Below are 20,758 nucleotides of genomic sequence, written 5' to 3'. Positions count from 1 at the left end.
GGCCCTAACATCACTCCTCCTCGCGGCGCCTCATATTGTGATGGTAAACCAGAAGATGGTAAACGTGATGGTAAACGGCACAGGTTGTGTCGTATTGTGGCATCGTAATGTGTCATTCTTCTTCTTCATTCTCCATCTTCATTAATTAAGACCCCAATTAATCCCAGCTCCTTGTGTGATCAGCCACCTGAGTTTTCCCTCTGTACACCTTTCGATGCTGCTTTATGGAGCATCATTTTGAAATGTCAGTTGTTTCCCTTCACTTAATCGAACATTTCACAGATGAGAATAATCAATTAATTCAACTTTAAGAGTGAAACAACAAGACAAACAGGAAGTATGAAATAGAAATAACACTACCTTCCTTAAATTATGTTTGGTTACCGTGTAATGAAATGACCCAAGGCCAGAAAGACAAAATGGTGCAATGCAGGGTGTTTCGGTTGGACAAATTATGGCAGACATGATGAAAGGGGCAATCTAATACGTAGCCAAGTATGGTGGAAATGTGGGCCACCTCATAAAAAAAATTCAAATTGAGAAAATAACTAAATGAAGAGGAGTCGGGGAGGTTGGACAAAGTGGGGCATACATCTTGATCGGTTATTCAAATGAAAATCCTAACTCAGCAAAGATTCTTAGTGGCATGTTGGTGTGTCAGGTACGTACAATGAAGAGGAGGAGGTACATTATGGTGTGCTTGTATGCTGTGGGAAGAAGCAAACACACACACACACACACACACACACACACACACACACACACACACACACACACACACACACACACACACACTTCAGTAATAAAATAGGAATTACAGGGTGTCATTTGAATGTGGTGCTCTGGGATGGATATCAGATGCTGACTGCCTTGTGATTGTAGAAGTGTTCTCATGTCATCATCACATGTGTACCGATCGATGACTACGATTCATGTAATATCAGCTGAACATTTTCACAATGTCCACCTGAACTTGGGGATTGGGCGCATGTCATGATAGTTAACCATGTCAGGGGAGAATGGAAGGAAGGTGGGTCAAGCCAGACTCGGTGGTGTGATAGATCGTCCCCTCCGAGCCTGGGAGGTCGGCGCACCGAGTCACACCAAAGACTCCAAAAATGGTACGTGCTGCTTCCTTGCTTGACGTTCAGCATTTAAAAGGAAAAGAGCATGGACAATCCCCATATGTTGGCATTGATGGGGAGGAGGAAACTCCTCCTTTGGAAATACCCCGCTGAGTGCAGTGACAAAAGTGGCGCCATTGTTGTACTCCAGGAAGTGACGGCACTCTCCCCAAGCTCAGTGGCTGTATTTGCCTAGTCCAACAGGTGTGTGTGTGTGTGTGTGTGTGTGTGTGTGTGTGTGTGTGTGTGTGTGTGTGTGTGTGTGTGTGTGTGTGTGTGTGTGTGTGTGTGTGTGTGTGTGTGTGTGTGTGTGTGTGTGTGTGTGTGAGCTCCATTACAAGCCTTAGATCATGTTCGAATTTTTTTTAAGCTTTGGAATTTGGCTAAGGTGCCTCAGTTCGCTCGCCTACCCTTGCAAAAGACACCATGGGATCTTTAATGTCCACCCATGAATGCTGGCAGACAGGACGTCGGTTTAATGTCCATCTAATGGATGGTGTACACATTGATGCGTCGCCCTGCTTGCGAAACACCAGGACAGTTTATAGCTGGACCAAGATTCGAACCCAGGTTCGAGAGCTCGGAGCTGAGCGTGCATCTCCTGCTTAATCTAGCATTTTGAATTTAAAATGTGATAATTACCAGATCTCAGAACTCAGGTTTTGAATCTTCTTTTGCCTTTCACTTCAAATGGCATTTAAAAAAAAAACTCTCCCTCCAGAGAAATTGCTTGTGCAGGTGGCAAAGTGAAATCACCAATACCCTTTTAAAAATCAATCGAAATTAACCATTTATTGGTCCATTTGTGCTGAATGTTGTTGGCTTATAGCCAGTGATCTAAAAATGCATGCTTGGCCGGAAATGTACACACATGGAGGAGTGTAGAGTGGGTGGTTGACGTAAAAAGCCATCCACAATGTAAAAGCTCCATAACAGGCACATGTCTGCGGTACAACACAGATACAATCGCAAGGAACAATGACAGAATGACGGGTTGGGGAAGTGGAGAAAGTGAAAAAGGCAGCCATTTTGATCATGTGCCATCATTCAGGTCAAGGTGGTGGTTATACATCACCAAAAAGTCATACAGACGCAATGCAAGAAAGATTAGATAAATCCTGGTTGGGTTCTGATGACGAGGATGAAGGTGTAATGATGGTGGCGAACCCGATGATGTTACCCGAACAGCTTGGCGTAGTGGAAAGGTTCCACGACTGACGTTGTGAATGTACACAGTCTCCAGGATGCACTTTGCATAATGGAAGGTGTAACAGACACATGCAAGGCTGTGTAGACAAACAAAAACATGTATCCCAAAATTACCTTCAAATCTTCACATTTAATCTGAAAATTGGTTCACAGTGAAAGCTCCAAGCCAATGATTTTGGAGCAGCATTGTCAGCAAGCCGATACCCTAGAGCTATAGTGAGATGTTTGTTTTTACAGATACATTGATTTATTGATATAATAATAATAAAAATAAAAATTGACCACTAGAAATAATAACAACAAAAAATAATAATAAAAATATCACCACTGGACCTGCAACTTATCTAATTGGACTACTGGACCTGTACGCCCTGGCCTAATGTCGTAACTCCAATTTGGTAGCATTCTGACTGGTGGGTCTGGAGAAGAAGATTTTGGAGGAATTTAATAAGTATGCCATTTTGACCTCCTTTCAAGTAACATGACCCGAACGAGCTTTGCAATCCTCGTTTATAGTCAGGGGTGGAACCTTGCTGCCAAATTTCAGCCTGATCGACCTAGCGGTTTGGCCAGAGAAGTCGAAATAGGAAACGGACCAATGGACGGATGGATGGTGCAAGATGACAATACTTTAGGGATAATTAATTCCAGGTAAGCTAATAATAAAGGCCACTGAACTCTGCTTTAAACACTGCTGGAAACTACACCAACTTTGACATTCTCTTCGTTGTGTGGTTATTGAAAGCAGCTTGTTGGCTTAATTACAGGGAATTGAAGTGGCTGCAAATAGTTTATTCTGGAAAATGATTCAAGATGTCCCCTGGAAAGCAAACTTTTCATGTCATGCGGAAGTTACGTAACTGCACGGGGCGATGAGGACTTGCAGAGAACGCCTGCTCAGAACCATAGATGAAAGGTGGTCGGGTGTAGCACAAGTAGTAGAGAGCCAGAGAGAGGGTGTAACGGCACAGCAAGGCCTGCAAAGCATTAGAGATGTAAGTGAAGAGCAGCAGAGTCTTGGAAGAGATCAAAATTAGTGCAGCATGATAGAAACGTCCCAATGAAAATATTTGGACATTCTCAGATCATTACCATCCTGTGATGTTCCCATTGAGACCCTGTTCCCACCCTTCACCCACATGTCCTCCTCTTTAACATCATTACATAAGTGTCCAACTGTTTTCACTTTGTCAACCCTTTCCCCCCTGTTATCGTACTTTTTCATGAACCTCAATACCCATGGAAAGAAATACAGATTGGCCACAAACTAAATTCAAACTAATATAAAAAAATTAAATGTTACGGTATGGAACAACGCAGTTAACTGCGTGTGAAGACACATTTCTAAAAATTTTATTGACTTTTCTTTCGTTAACAGGTGTCTAATGTGACACGTCGCATCACATTTACTGCAAATGGTGTCCCCACAAGAAAATGGATAGTGTGTTGCCCGGTTTATAGAGACCAAATCAACTACACAGGTTCAACGAAGCTACAGGACAACCTATGGAAGGCAGTGCCAGCCTGGTGTTGGCTAAGTGGTTAGGGTGGCGGCTTGGGATCCTAGGGTCCTGAGTTCAAGCTGCGTTGGCCACTGAATTAAAAATACACCAGGAGGTTGACTCAGCCTGCCATCCTTCCGAGGTAGGCAAAATGAGCACCAGTGTACTGGTAAGGGGGACACTGCATCAGCGGCATAGCCGTGTCCCAATCAATGATGCAACCAGCAGCCACAGGCTGCACTCGATAGAGAGATAGATGGAAGGCAGTCGTCATCGAGAAAAACGTTTCGTGAGTGGCACAAAAAGTTTATGGAGACTGATGGTATCCTGCAGAGGAAGGGGGTTGGCCAGCCAAGCACAAGTAGTGAAGATGTTGAACACATCACATAAGTCCATTCAGACTCCCACCATGGGGAACTGCAGCTACCCTGTACAACAGCACATAAAGTGCTGCACATGCGACTGCGGCTGTACGCATACAAGGTGCAGCTGATGCTTGCACCCTAGCCGGGTGACTGTATGCGATGCATAGCATTTACAGTGGACATCTTGGAATGATTTGACGAAGACACAACAGATTCCTATGATGTATGCTCTTCTCGGATGCGTCAACTCTCCGTGTTTCAGGGAAGGTTAACAGGCATAATGTCAGGATTTGTGCCTATGAGTCTCTGCACGAGGTCCATGAACTTGAGCAAGAATGTCCAGAGGCTAATGTGTGGTGTGGCCTAATGCATGACCGAGTCATTGGGCCATTCTTTTTTTGCTGAAGCCACTATCAAGTCTGACAATTACCTTGATATGTAGGTGGACCTACAACGTTGTACTCCCATAATTGTTACCATTGAATTAACACCAGGTGGGTTGATTCCACTTGTCATCCTTCTGAGGTTGGCAAAATGAGTACTAGCTTATTTTCATGTCATGCGGAAGTTACGTAACTACACAGGGCGATGAGGACTATTGAACAGGAAGCATTGCATCAGCAGCACAGCTGCACTTCCATAAAATGATGCAGCCAAGCAGCCACATTCTCCATACAAATAAATAAAAATAGCACCGCAAAGCGGGCGTAACCCCTCAACCCCTTGTCGCAAACCAATTTCAAGATGGTGGCCATATTGTAAATCACAGCATGCCCATTTTTGAAAGGAACCTTCCTCTACTCAACCCCAACACACCGAGCAAAAATGGATTTAATCGGACAAGGCGTTCTCCTCAAAATCGACGGAAACCAATTTCAAGATGGCTGCCACAGTGAAAATCGCAGCATGCCCATTTTGGAAAGGAACCTTCCTCTACTCAACCCCATTATACCTCGCCAGAATAAAATCAATGTGTGAAGCCGTTCTCAAGTTATTGTCCGGAAACCAAATTCAAGATGGCTGCTCTAGCCACCATATTTGATATCGGATTGCGCTGAATATCGAAAGGAACCTTCCTCTAACCACCCCCATTATATCACACAAAAATGAAATCAATAAGTCAAGCCGTTCTCAAGTTATTGTCCGGAAACCAAATTCAAGATGGCTGCCCTAGCCGCCATATTGGATATCGGATTGTGCTGTTTATCGAAAGGAACCTTCCTCTAACCACCCCCATTATACCCCCATGAAAATAAAATCAATCTGTCAAGCCGTTCTCAAGTTATTGTCCGGAAACCAAATTCAAGATGACCGCCTGAGCCGCCATATTGGATATCGCATCGCACCGATTATGGAAATGAACCTTCCTCTACCCAGCCCCAACAAACCCTGCAAAATGGATTTAATCGGACAAGGCGTTCTCCTCGAAATTGACGGAAACCAAAAGTTGACAGACGCCCGGACGCCCACCGGACAACATCTGTGACGACAATACCCCTTAGCCCAATTTGGGCTGAGTGGTAAAAAGGGGTGTCACATAGAAGTGTACTGAGGATGATAAATAATGTTGACAATAAAAAACTTTGACAAATGTCCTATCACAAACAGTGAACCATCTTGTTGTATCCCATTTCATTTTTTTTTTTTTAATTCCGATTTGAATTTGGAACGGTAATTTGTGGACACCCTGTACTTCCATCTTCTGTACTGTTAGGTACTAGGTTATTGATAACCAGTGCCAGGTTGTGGTTGAAGATGACATACTGTAGACCAGTTGACTTGTGGGCCCAGGTCATACAAGTAGAAAATCGCTGTGGTGCCTACAGGAAGGTGCTGTAGTACATCACCATCTCTTACTGCCTGTCCACCTGTAAATGCAATATGATCCAACTCGGAAACCAAATACATCTCTATCATCACGAGATTCTTCAGTCATGATTTGAGTAAGCACAATCTCATATGAATCTCCAAAATCAATCTTCATTACGATATTTTTTATCATCTGTGAATCTCTGATAAAAATTTAAAAAATCCTTGAACATAACCGACATCATCACAGTTATCTCTTATGATATTCATTTCCATTGGTCATCATGAACTACAATGACATCATGATCTCCATCATCACAACCTCCATCTGAATCTTCAGCATCATAATGTCCATAATCATGATCTCCTTCATCATAACCTACATCATTACAATATTTGTCATAAAAATCCCCATCATCGAAATCTTTAGTATTTCGACATCCCCAATCATGATATGTATCAGTAGTGTGTATTTCCGTCTACGTACAACATCCTTGTTAATCTCATTTCAAAGTTATGTTTCCTATTTTGTGATGTCTTTTGAACATGCAATTATTTTTCCTGCTGCTAAGTCGTTCACGAAGGCTATTTCCCCAATCTTTCGTTGCACGTACATTTGAACTATTTTAATTTGGTCCATAATCGAGAACATCCACATACACTGAATTCACAATTTTGTTTCCCATTATAACATATTCCATCATCAAGAAATACCCATGTTTTAGGATGTTGATAATATTTATGCATTCACTATTTTACATCTGTGTTTTCTTCCTTTCGGTTTAGAATGCCTCTTACCAGGATCCACTCGTAAGCTCTGCCTGGCTGGATACATCCCGGGGTCTACAAACAAAGACAAATTGCCATTGGACCTGGAAACTTGATCCAATCCAATCACCTTTACTTCAAAAGTAAATTTGATGGCATACATTTCAGAATGTCCATAATCATGATCTCCTTCATCATAACGTACACCAGTAGTAGATTCATGGGGCTTCTGAGACATTCATGCAAATGAATGGGGAAAACTATGAATTGAACCCCGTAAACCCCTAAACAGGAGACAGATTCCTCCCCCCCCCCCATACAAATGAATGGGGAAACCTGACTCAAGGCCCATCAGGTCAAAAGAGAATGATTTTCTCTACCCCCTCTGACTCTCAGTCCATGGGGTCAAAAGAAGAGATTGATCTCTGCCCCAATACTTACTGATTTCCTTTTATATTTTCATTCCACTCAAAGAGTGAGCCAATGAATATTTGTCCATGTTCTACTTCAGGTAATAAATTAATTTTCCTATTACATTCATCACCATCGAGTATATTCACAAATACTATTTTAGAACTTAGTTCTTGGTTTATGTGTCTTTGTTAAGCAGAAATAAAATGATAAACTTCTCTCAATGTTCTTGTTTGTCCACCTCCTGACCCACACATTATTTTTCATAAGCCACAGCCACTTTTCAAAAGCCACGCCCACTATTCATACACCCCGCCCACTTTTACTAAGCCCCACCCTCTTTTGTGAGGACCACCTACTCTGACATCATTTCCAGTTAGTCTCTGACTCACAAACAATTCATTAGTAAATTCTAGAATGTTATATTTTAGAAAATTTCTGGACGAACGCCTGGGCTTGTTCAAGGAATTTCCAAAGGAAACCACACCCACCAGTCTTTCTATATAAAGGCTTGACTTGAAACCCAGACTGAATTTCAACATATTGTTGCGAATTTGCGCCCCGCCGGCGTGCAAACGACCGCGTGTAACCAATAGCAGCCGCTTCGCCCACCGAACGTGCAATTCAGTCGTGACCCTCTTGGAACTACCGCCAAGGAGCTAGCCACGGGTGGGGGTTTAACCTCACCACAACCCAGTCCGCATTCTACCCGAGCGAAATAGGGTGAATCGCCGAATGTCGATATACCTAAGTACCCACGTGAGTCGCGTACCGAGTTGTACCACGCCGCAGGTCGACTCCAGACACGAACCACTTAAGCGGCTCGTTCCGTGCTACAGGGATAACCGAGCGGAGTTATCGTCGACCTCGACGGTTCAGATTATTTACCGGGTGTTTTAAACCCACTACCAATCCCTTACGTGATGCAAGATGGAGCATTCAAATAAGGAAAAAAGACGCAACAAAACGGGAAACAGTTCAACAAGCAAGCACTTTATTACACACACACAGACAAGCACGTATTCACAGTCATACAGTAATGCACATATAACAGTCAAGACAAAATGCAACAAAAGGAAAAGCACTACTACCGACTATAATTATTTACAACACTTCAACAATAATACTTGTCGGACGGCGCCACATCATTCATTCGAAAAGCAAAGGAAACGAAAGCCACCCTCACAGGCAAGGAGGCAGACAGGTCCGTGGACCAAATATATGTGGAGCCTGGAGGAGCGGCCAGGTCCACGAGACCGAAAAGGTCTTACCCGCGTCCTCGTGACGTGATGGCGGGCAAGCCGCAATGTCCGCGCAGCTGCGCCCCGACTCCGTGCCCCTGGCGTGGTCGGCGAGCCCTCTCCAGCGTGCACCGCGCCAGCACGGTTGGGTCGGCACCACGGTTAGGGCGGGGAAGGAACGGGGCCACCGGCACCACCTGAGCAAGGATGGGGGAGAGGAGAATTGTCGATGCTCAGGGTCGAGCAAAGGGAATGGCTGGCTGGCTCAAATCCCGCGACGAGACGGCACCAACAACGAGACGAGCGACCCCCACACGACAACCTCGATGACGACCTCCATCTTCACTCGACCAGCTGCCCGTCTTCACTCGACCAGCCCGAACCGCCTTGTGCTCGCATCTTTATAGACCGGAGGAGGAGACTGTATGCAGATTTCAGGATCAAAATGCGATTGGAGGCGGGGCCACGCCACCCTCTGTTCAGCCATTGGCGTGGCAAAAAGGGGCGTGAGCCTCTTTTGATCCAAATTCTCTCCCGTGAAGAATCCACATTCATCGCGCTTGGAGGCGGGGCTATACCGCCCAACGCTCGCCCATTGGATGGAGAAAAAGGGGCATGAACCCTTCCCGATCCGAATTTCTCCCTGAGAGGAACGCATTCGTACCCATGGCTCGACGCGTTCGGTATCAATTACCGAACGGGCCCTGAACACACGACGTTTGGTGTTGACTGGTGGTGTGGTCGATGGTTGTAGAAGGAGATAGGCGAAGGTGGTGGGGGGTTTGCTGTAGTGGTTTGGTGGTTGGCGGGCGTCGTTTGAGAATGGCGGTGAAGCGATGTTTGCGGGATGGAGTTGTGGAGGTAAAGAGACAAAGGTGGTGGTGTTTTAGTTGTTAGCAGCTAAATGGTCCAAAATAACAATAGAGAAAGAAAAATGGCTAACTCAAAGCATCGCAGCCCGGATGAATCACACATATTCCCTCTATACAACGGGTTTGGGCTAACTACACATGAACTTACAGATATATCTCACCTGAGGACCCTTTATGGTGTAATGCAAACTTCCACAACCGTAACAATATTTACCTTGCCAAAACGAAGTTTTTGCAAGATATGTTGGTCAGCTTGTATGTTTTTTTTTGTTTGTTTTTTTTTTTGTTTTTTTGTAATCACGTATAAAAATTCTGCAGAGCACAGTTATCATTGGAAATTTTTGTAACTTCGCATATCAGAGGCCTATAGTGGTCCCTTTCAGCGCACAAAATTTTGAAGGTCAAGGTCAAAGGTCAAGGTCACTGTCGCAAATCAAGGGAGTCGACGAAACCCTTATTTTTTGAGTAATTTTGATCGGATAGTCTTCAAACTTCATGGGAATATAGTTCATGGTCTGGCACTCAGCTGATTAATTTTTGGTGGCGATTGGCCTTGACCTTCATACGTTTTATTTTTGTTTTGTTTTTTTTGTCTGTAATCACGTATAAATCACTCTGCAGAGCACAGTTATCATTGGAAATTTTTGTAACTTCGCATATCAGAGGCCTATAGAGGTCCCTTTCAGCGCATAAAATTTTGTAGGTCAAGGTCAAAGGTCAAGGTCACTGTCGCAAATCAGGGGAGTCGACGAAACCCTTATTTTTTGAGTAATTTTAATCTTATAGTCTCCAAACTTTATGGAATGTAGTATATGGTCTGGCGCTCAGCTGATTCGTTTTTGGTGGCGATTGGCCTTGATCTTCATGGTTAGTGCCTGAGGTCAAGCATATTTGACTGCAAGGTCAAATTTTCAAGTTTTAGGAACCATATCGTGTAGTACCTCAAATTGAACACCTCGATGAGTGCTTTCTAGATATGTCAAGTTTGAGACATTATGACGTCATTTGGTGACGTTATGAGGCAAACACATAATTTTCATGGTTACTCTGTAGAACGATTCTCATCGGAATCTCTCGTAGGCAGACATTCCTCAAGGAGTCGCTCCTGGTGGATAGCAGCTCTGTTCACCTCAGTGTGACCTTAAAGAAGTCACACATGGTCACCTTTTGGCAGGGTGACATTGGTTTATTTTACTTTTACTGAGAATGGACTGCTGTGCTGAGCTTGAGTGGGATGACTTTGGAGTTCCTTGGAGTTCTACTACTTGAATGGCACTAAACCTTCAAGTTGATGAACTGGATTCAAACCTCTTATCTATTGAGGTAAGATTTTATTTTCCTATTTACAGAGTTTGATTTAAGCATATAATCATTTAATAATTAAATCACTTAATTAATACATTAATATTTTCTCTCGCAGGAAATTGTATCAGAAATACGAAATGAAAATACTGCTTTTGCCACAACTTGGGGCGAAATTGTCGGTTTGGTTGAAGACCTTATGAGCGACCAAGACCCACAGAATGAGCTCGACCTTGATGACCCAACCAAAGAGATATACCTTGGAGACCCGCAAAATCCTGAAAAAGAGTTTTACAACAATAGTACTCATTGCGAGTTATCAAGACAATACCCACTGAACAAGTTATACCTTGATGAACCAGAATATAAGTTTTGCCTTGGAGACTCACAAATTTTGAAAAAAAATAAAATCAGTGAATGAGTTCTGCCTTGATGGTTTAAATAACTACCTTGGAGACTCGGGAAAAGGGTTCTGCCAAGATGGTTCTAAATATGGAACCTACCTTGGAGACCCACAAATTTTGAAAAAAAAAAAAAAAAAAAAAATCAGGAAATGAGTTATCCATTGGAGACTTTGAAAGTTGGTTTTATTTTGGAGACTTGAAATGTGGGTTCTGGCTTGATAACTCACAATGCGAGACATATCTTGGAAACTCAACAGGAATGTGGTTATACCTTGGAGACTTGGAAAGTTGGGTTTATTTTGGAGACTTGAAATGTGGTTTCTACCAAGAAGACTTTTTGAGATCTAAACCTATCGATGTTGTTCTTTGTTGGATGGTGCTTGATGAGAGCAATATCAAGAAAGTTCTGGGAACAAAGTGCAGGAAAGTTCTTACTCCCCCTTTCTACTTCATCAAACTTGAAAGCCTTAAAAGACAGAATTGGAAGAAGAGAAAAAAACATAAAAAATATATATTGTTGAAATAAGTATTTAAAAAAAAGATATTGTGTTGGGCGAGGGTTGGGTTGGGGTTGAGATTTTGAATGTGATGGTTAGGGCAGGTTTGCGTTGGGGTTGAGATTTTGAATGTGAGGGTTAGGGCGGGTTTGCGTTGGGGTTGAGATTTTGAATGTGAGGGTTAGGGTGGGTGAGGGTTGGGGTTGAGATTTTGAATGTGAGGGTTAGGGTGGGTTTGAGATTTTGAATGCGAGGGTAAGGGTGGGTTAGGGTTGGGGTTGATTATGCTAACTGTTATGTTATCATACACACACACACACACACACACACACACACACACACACACACACACACACACACACACAACAAACAAAAGTTAAGCCTTGACTACGTAGTTGAAGATTCTGTATTTGGGGTTCACAGATCTCAGAACATTCCCCATTGCACACACACCAACAAACAAAAGTTAAGCCTTGACTGACTATTCAGTTGAGGATTCTGTGTTTGGGGTTCATAGATCAAAGAACGTACCCCTTGACACAAATTATATATATATATATATTTTTTTAATTTAACCCTCGGCAGATGCCACCTGTTATACACCTCGGACTTGGTCCTCGAGTGTCCATAAAGGTGTATAGTAGAGGGGAGTGAAGCGCCAACCTATTGCTCCCACAAGTATTATCTGCTAAGTTTTGTCTTTTGTAATTCCTGTAAATAAAATGAACCTAAAATCTCTTCCCCTTCTAAATCATACACCTTAGAAGTCCAAGGAACTGTATCTATTACATCAACAATTTTAAAAAGTTCATTTGTCCATCGCTTTGTATAACCTTTTTCAAAATGAGATTTCCACCTATATTTTCTTACGATATCACCAACTTTGAACGTAGGTTTTCTGACATTAATCTCTTTTTCATATTCTAATTTTGTAAATGTTTCTGATGGTTTCGTATTCGTTGACGTGTGAATCGTGTCATTATACTTATCTACAATATCCTGAATAAAAGATGACCATTGTTGAGAACCGAGTTGTGTGAATTTTTTTATAGTCTCTCTTTTAAAGTATGATTAAAGCGCTCAATAACTTGGCTTTTCCTTCATAAATAAATTCAAAAATAACGGCTTTTCCTTCATTAAAGGTACTGTATAATGTAATGCTGTTATTTTTTAGAAAATTCATAAATGTCTCGTTATAAAACTCTACCCTCATCAGTCCACAATTTTTTAGGTTTTCTCTTACTTTTATTAAATATCTGTTGAAAGGCTAACATAAGAGTATTACCTTTTTGTTTTTTTTAAAGGGACAACCCATGTGTATCTACTCCTCAAATCAATAATGGTTAAAGCATACTTGTACCCCTTATCATTATTGAGTTCAATCAAACCAGCGGACCAGATATAATCAACTCCCTTGGAATAAACCTTCCTTCTCTGAAACTTTGTGAATATTCGTTTATGTAATTCATCAGCTAATTGTTCTTCAGTCTTAATGACATCATTAGAGCCTATAAGTTTTTTGAATTTCCAAGCCCAAGTTTCATCTTAGTACTGATCATCTTCACGATGAACCTATAAACTTTTTCGCTCAAGGTTGGATTTTGTATCAGAGACAAATTATACAACATTTCTCTATCGGCTTCATGCTTTTCTTCCAAAGTTGTGGTATTCCCATAATCAATATCATGCCTCATGCACACTTCATCAACCCTATTGATGGGTTTACTCCATGGTTTAGGATTGTCTGCCTCATCTAATCTTTTATCCAAGTTTGTGCCTGGACCACAGAAAGAATACCCTGGTAGATGTAATTCCCCTGGTATTCCAGTAGTTGTAAATTTACTTCCTGATAAAAACTTTTGTATATCTCCTCCACGTTTGTGTTTGGAGATAAATTGACTCTTTTTTGAACCACGCACCGAACATATACCTTTTTGTATAACCCTATTATTTTTACTTTTAAAATATGAGACATTTTTAGTATTAGTTTTCTTTTTACATTTGAGACAATAACTCATTTATTTATGAGAAAAATTCCTATAGAGTGCAAAAACCTTTTTAGTATCCAACATGCACATTTGAATCTTACTTTTTAAAATAAAGAATCCTTAGAAATGTCTTCACTCTCTCCTCCATTTATTTAAGAAAAAAAATGAAAAACTTTAAAGTCAATATCTGTCCCTTGAAAACGATGACAATAGTCTTGTCGAAAATATTTCTAATAGACTTGTCAATTCTTTGTTTTCCTCCTCGGTGCATTGAGATTCATTTATTTTCTGTCATATCCCCAATCTTTTTATAATCTCACTGGTTTCCATATTTTGATATTTATTTATTCTCCCTTTCCTCCCTCTCCTCCTTCTCTCTCTTCTCTCTTTCCTCCTTCTCTCTCTTCTCCCTCTCCTCCTTTTCCTCCTCTTCTGTCAGTTTCTTCAACTCCTTCCTCGTCCCTTACTATCCTCAAATCACTTACACCCCATAGAATACCATACATATATTCATCAGGATTTCTTTTTATTCCTGTATCCAAAATAAAAAATTTTTTTTAACAACAGGAAACCAATAAAATTTCTTCTGAATTTCTAAAAGAGCCTTACGTTTTCTTAACTTTATAATTTTTTCATTATTTAACATTTTAATTAAATCCAAAGTTGTCGGTTTATCAACATCAGTATAAAGCCAATCTTTTATTGAAAATACCTCATTCTTATGTTGTAGAACATATTTATTAAAATACCGAATACCCTTTTCTTGAAGGTATGCTTGGACACAGAAATGATAATTTTTCTTGAAGCCTTCTTGCTGTCATTTATGTATTAGAAATATATGACAATAATATTATGACATGAAACACGTTATATCTTCCCATCGTTAAATCATTTTGCATTTCCTTACTTATTATATATAATCCTGTTTTTTCTATTTTCATGATATAAACTAGGGCAAAACCATTATTATATTTACCCTTATTAATTTCTTTTATTTGTTGTTTACTAATCGTGCTTCCACAAAACTCATTCTCATACTGTTGTAGATTTCCGCCCGCCAGTGTGCGAACGACCGCGTCTAACCAATAGCGGTCGCGTCGCCCACCGAACGGACAATCCAGTCGTGACTTTCTGGAACAACGCAAGAAACCAGTCACGGGTTGATTTTTAATCCCACCACGGCCCAGTCTGTATTCTACCCGCGTGAAATAGGGTCAATCGCCGAATATCGATATACCTAAGTACCCGCGTGGGTAACCTACCGAGGGACCGTACCTCGGCGAAGGCCTGCTTGGACACGAACCGCTTAATCGGTCCGTTCCGTTCTGGGATAACCGAGCGGGATAACCAAACGCCAGACCTCGCTGGACCCGATTCTATTTATCGGCTATTTAAAAACCAACTATATTCCGAGTGCAAGATGAGGCAGTTCAATGAGGGAATGGACGCAACGAACAGGTTTACATTCACACAAGGACATTTATTATAATAAAGCACGTATGCAATTAAACAAGGAAAAACACGTATGCAATTATACAAGCAACAAAAACACGACAAAAGAACTACAAACATCTACTTATTATGTACAGTCACTTGCACTTAACAGCAGTTCCTACTTATTAGACTGGCCCACGGACACACACCAAAGAAATGGTGGCAGAGGCCTTTAATAACGAGCTCCAGCTCAGAGGACAGGTGAGCTGAAACTCAGAACCTATCTCGAACCTCTCCACCTCGTGTGGTCTTCAAGTTGTTCGGACCTGGGCTCCAGCGAGAGCGAGCTGGATCAAATCGCCGTGATCCTTCCCGAGCTCCCACGAATCCTCCCGAGCTTCTCAACACGTGCTGGTGAGACGAGGCGCCAATCCTTCCCGTCGATGCGTCGCTTCCCCGAGGAACCACCTCCAAGAAGAGGTCGATGAGTCGCACCAAGCCGGGAACCAAAATGGAGAACAAAGAGCTCCACAAACCAAGAAGAACAAGCCACCACTCGCAGCTCGAGCCGAGCGACCAGCTTAACTTCCTTCCAAACAGGGCAGGTTGAAGCAAAAAGCTCTCCCGAGCCAAACAGAAGCTGAAGCTCACGGAACCATCAAAGCAAAAAGCCTCCAAAAAGCCTACTCCCGAGCCAGGCCTCAGCCGAAGCTCACTGAGCCAGCCGAAGCAAAAAGCTTCCGAAGGCCTCAACCCAAACGCAAGCCAAGCAGGACCCGACGGTCTGCTGAACGACTCCTCAACTCCCTTCTCCAACTCTGCCCGGCGTGACTCATGCCCTCGTGATCCATCCTGCCCACTCAACCACGGGTGGGAGGGAGTTGTTGACATCACGAGTCACGGGACGGCAGGATTCTTCTTCCTCTTCGCAGAAGAGGGGGAGGGATGTCTTCATTGTTAGTTCCCTAACTATTAAAATCGATCCGCAGCGCATTTAATCAATTTCTGAACATTTAAACAATGAAAGGTGAGCTATCTAGGGAACAAGCACTTATCGACATAGCTGACTAAAGGAACATGAATGTTGTGTGCAATCGAATTTCCAAATTCGTAGCAATACCAAGTGGATAATATTCTTTCTTACGAGACTGATTTAATTGTTCCAGGTCTTCTCGGTCAATTTTAAATGACCAATTATACCCTAAATCATTCATATCATACCCCCATTGTTCTATTCTCCTACAAACTATACGCCCTTCTTTATAAAAATTTATTTTAATTGGAACTATGAATTCTGTATGACCTGGAGATAAAATCAACACTTCTGTATCTTTGGAATACACGGCCGTTTTATTTAAGGATATATATTGTGATAAATCACTTAATCTCACGAAGTCATTCACGTCAGTCGGACTTGGATAATTTATTAATTGAAAAGCATTTTTCATATTAATATTTTTTGTTATACTATATTTCTGTCGTTCAGCCTGTGCCTTTGTGTAATAATTTGATAAATCCATATCCAGTTCTTGGAATACACCAAAGATAGAACCATCTTTACCAACATGTCATTTATATTAGATTAAAAATAGTCATTAAAAATTTTATTTTTGTTGAGTTGAAATAACACATAGACATAATTGACCACAACACTTGGAATTTAATTATTGGACTTGAAATGTTTGATAAACACCATTCTGTAAGAATTTTATGACCAACAGGTGGTGGAAGACCAAAACTATCAAAATAATATTTGGCTTGACTATTAAAAATACAAACCCAATGAGAACCGTTCCCATTATTATCTTCTAAGTTCATAATAATATTCTTTGTATGTTTAGGCACGTTTGTTAATTCATCTCTCATACAAATAACCACATTATGAATTTTTAATTTCTTACAATATTTGACAAGTTGTAAATTTGATGTTGTATTCTTTCCAAATTCTTTAAACCACTCATCAATGCTCATTTATTTATTAGAAAGATATAATCCATTACCCTTTTTAGTGAATTTTACACCTGCTTTTGGGATAGAAGAAAGTATATCTCCAACTAACAATCTCGCTTTATCAGGCAGACTTTCAAGTTTTTCAGCAAAATCTACAATGACACCACTTCCACTAATTTGTTTCTCCAACTCTTTGTTATGTCTTTCCAATTATTTTTGAGCCCGGAGTTGAGCCTTTCTTTCGTTGGAAGCTTTCACCGCTGTTGAATTACCACTCGTCAATGCTCCAGCCGCACTTAAACCAGCAAATAGAGGAATTGGAAATGGGAGAATTCCTCCACTCGTCTCTCTTATTGAATATTTTTTCAACATTGGTTTTGTCATTTTAATTTTAAGTGAGCAAGTATCGTTTAAGATTTTAACCTGTTCTCTTGTGAGCAAAACATCAATTCTTACTGCTCCTTTTCTCTGAATTGTATGAACGTTAATCGTACAAGGCTTTTGATTTTGAACACAAGATGATAGTTTATGAAGATTGATTTGATTAACATATACCCCAGTTGGTACTTTGCCACTCATTTATTTAACAAAAAATTACGTGAGACTAATCATAACACCATTATCTGTATTAATCTGTAATTCTGTTTCTTCCAAAAGCAAACAATATGCATCAACTTCTTCACTCTCTCCTCTTTCAATGTATAAGGAAGTATCCACTCGATTAGACTTTATAGTTTCCTTTTGAGCACTCAGATCAAACGCATAGATTGTATACAGGCTTTTAAATGCTGTCATATCCAAAATAGGTTCTTTATTTCCATTACTTTCACACACCTTTTGGTAAGACTTGTATGCTTCAGCAAAATCATTTTTCCCGAATTAATTTCCCATCTATGTCATGGATAAAATGTTCCATCGAGAGAAACACGAAGTTGTTTCACCTTAGCGTTATCACTCAATGCATTATGCTTATTAGTAGCAGTATCACCATCCGGTTTTTAAAAAAATGATCCACATATATCGTGGCTTTCCTTCCAGAACACCCAAATTCCACGTGTAAGTGGTTTGGTTTAGTTTAACGTGTTGACATCTTCTTTTAAGGTATGATACATTGAGTGGTTTCTTTGAGTTAAGTCTTCTATTTTAGTTATGGAATTTTAGCAAATTCTATTGACCATCTGTGAAAAAATTGCTTAACAAAAAATTTCTTCACTAACGTATTCATCTAGGTGGAAACTAACACCTTTCAATCAGTGCAAACCCAAATCCTTGTGGAAAATTCTGGGGAGGCAATCAAAGTTTGGGTGCCCAGAGGGCCTGCGCGAAAAAAAAAAAAAAAATCAGAAAATTAACTTTTGCCAATATTGACTTGTGGGATGTCTAACTAGGGGCTTTTTGGGGTGCTGAATTGATTCCAACCATTATTTTTGAGAAAAAAAACTCCTTGATCATATAAAATGTATTTTATCGACATTTTTAACAGAACTGTGCTCAATGGAAATGTTGCTTCAGCAGCATTTACAACCTTATTCATCAAACTCCCCAGTATCTTCCTCACTCCTCTTGTCATCCAGCTGGTTTATGTTCAGGCAAGAGTTACATGACAGATGCCGCAAGCAGAAATACACTTGACTCCTTGCTTTTTACAGGAGCACCTGAGTGAGCTGCAGTCCCCCACACAGTTGCAGCTGGGAAATGTCAGGAGGTAGTCTGGTGCAATGGGATCTGAAGAAGGGACTGGTGCATATCCTTGCTCAGTGAGTTGCCATCCACAGTCCCGGGCATCCAACGATGGACCTTGCAGCATCAGCCAGTCTCTAGTCTGGAGGTAAGCTCGGAGAGAGGGCTGTGCTGCAGCTCCTGTTGTCAGTGGGAGTTTCTCAGGTTTTATGCTCCCAGTAGCAGCTCGCTTGCTGAAGATGTCGAATCTCAAGTCTTCCAAGTCTTTGGAGGGTTTCCCATGGAACATGAGCATGAAAACATCACAGCCTGCTTTAATGATATCACCTTTCTCAGCTCGTGTGTCCATAAACACGTCCATTGCCCTCTCTGCTTCATCAGTCTTGCAGAGCTTGCTTAGCAAAGTTGGTTTGCTAAACCCAAAAATTCCAGACACTGTATCACAGCCAGAGAAGCTGTGCAAGAAGATGAGATACCTCCGGTATATCTCTGGGAGGGCCTCCTGGATTTTTCCGACATCGTAAGATGTTTCTTTGGCTGTCATGAGGAAGATCGGATGGTCTGCAACATGATGAATCAGCATAACCAGGACGTCTGTGTCCTCAGCCCTCACCTCGACAGGGGACTCTCTCGCCTCATCTTGAGCTGCGCGGACGATGGAGGTGTCGGCATCATCGGAACATTGCTGGACACCGATTCCATTCCTACGAAATGTCTCAGCAAGGAGCAGAACGAGCTGGGCATTGTTGTTCTCGTCAGAGGAACTAATCTCTTGCAATGATGATTTTGAGATCCAGACGAATCTGAATGTCACAGCATGCATTCTTTGTTCGTCTCAAGTGGTCATGGTCCTTGGTGGAGCTGGCATATCCGTCAAAGATCACCGTTATCCGGAGGCGATGGCTCCCCATGGACTTTACAAATCAGAGGTAGCTCTCGGCAACATCCTTCCAAGTAAGGTTAGCCTCCCACTTGACATTGTGCAGGAGCCACCCACCATCAACCACAAGGCTTGTGCAGGGGGGTTGTTCAACAGGTGCCCCACATGCCTTCAGGGACCTGGCTAGGGCAGCCTTGTCTGGCTTTCGCAACTTTTGATTTTTGTCAGAGAGACATCAGTTTTGGCGTCAACTCAAAGCGCAGAGCTTCTTTGGTCTTTTTATTTGCAATGATGAATAAAATAAAAAAAACTTACGATTAGCTGTTTCAGTTGCAGTGGATATACTTCTCGCACGACTGTACAACTCTGTTTTAAAATCCACATGGTATCTCAACTTGCTGTCTTCTCCGTTGTTCCAGTCCTCATTTAGTCTCCCGATCAACGCCGCATCGCCCACAAGCTCAGAATGTGATAAGATCCGTGGCTGGCCTTTATTGGAGACTTTTGAGAGCGTATGCTTTTCAATCCCGGAACCACCACATATGAAACACCTCAAGCCAGGTTCAGTCACATCCTTGCCCATACTGTCCTAAAAAATAAGACATTTTTTTGTAAACAACAGACAGGACATGAAATTTTGACACAAAACAGACAGAACACACATACAGTGATGTGTTTTAACATTAATAGGTCCACTCTACGTTGAATATATTCAACTTCTATTGAGTCCGGTACATAATTTTATAGCTAAAAGCTCTTAGCTAACATCAGCTAACACAGAGAATTCTACTGAGCATGAGCACAAGTATAACCAATAATATAGCAGTGGTTTCAAAAATGTTGTATGCTGGTTTCAGCACAATTTGAACAATCTGAATCAATTGAGCCTAATTACCGCAAAACACAGTCTGAGATATCTAAAAATGTATCATATCAATATTTTACGGCCAGGGATTCATTTTTCATCAAATCTAATGGTTGGAATCAATTCAGCACCCCAAAAAAACCCTAGTTAGACAGCCCACAAGTCAATATTGGCAAAAGTTAATTTTTCCGATTTTTTCGCGCAGGCTCTCTGAGCACCCGAACTTTGATTGGCTCCCCAGAATTTTCCACAAGGATTTGGGTTTGCACTAATTGATAGGTGTTAGTATACACCTAGATGAATATGTTAGTGAAGAAATTTTTTGGTAAGCAATTTTTTCACAGATGGTCAATACAATTTGCTAAAATTCCCTAACTATTTAACATCTCTTCTGTTTTAAGATTAGGAGTATATTCACTAATATACCAACTCATTTCATCAATTACAAATTTACTCA

At 41.3% G+C, this 20,758-nt stretch overlaps 1 protein-coding gene across 9 annotated transcripts in view; it reads right to left on the bottom strand.

The window, feature by feature from the left end:
• Positions 1–20,758, bottom strand: part of LOC147016742 (very-long-chain enoyl-CoA reductase-like) — a 55,353-nt gene that overhangs the window by 18,685 nt on the left and 15,910 nt on the right. For 4 of the 9 annotated variants that reach the window (XM_085845696.1, XM_085845699.1, XM_085845697.1 and 1 more), the window contains 7 exons: positions 19,752–20,025; positions 6,808–6,852; positions 5,965–6,068; positions 3,195–3,310; positions 2,305–2,410; positions 1,996–2,068; positions 670–707 (listed from right to left, as the gene is read on the bottom strand). In XM_085845696.1, the coding sequence (XP_085701822.1) occupies positions 670–707; positions 1,996–2,068; positions 2,305–2,410; positions 3,195–3,310; positions 5,965–6,068; positions 6,808–6,852; positions 19,752–20,025 (756 nt within the window). Of the gene's footprint in view, positions 1–669; positions 708–1,995; positions 2,069–2,304; positions 2,411–3,194; positions 3,311–5,964; positions 6,069–6,807; positions 6,853–8,459; positions 8,627–19,751; positions 20,026–20,758 lie in introns of all 9 variants that reach the window. The other 5 variants (XM_085845703.1, XM_085845704.1, XM_085845701.1 and 2 more) reach the window with 3 other exon arrangements.

This window comes from Eptatretus burgeri, chromosome 11 (assembly GCF_056783735.1).
Source record: "Eptatretus burgeri isolate ZD-2024b chromosome 11, Ebu_testis_v1, whole genome shotgun sequence".
Taxonomy (NCBI): Eukaryota; Metazoa; Chordata; class Myxini; order Myxiniformes; family Myxinidae; genus Eptatretus; species Eptatretus burgeri.
Note: the sequence above shows the minus strand (reverse complement) of the source record. Positions and strands in the feature narration are given on the sequence as shown.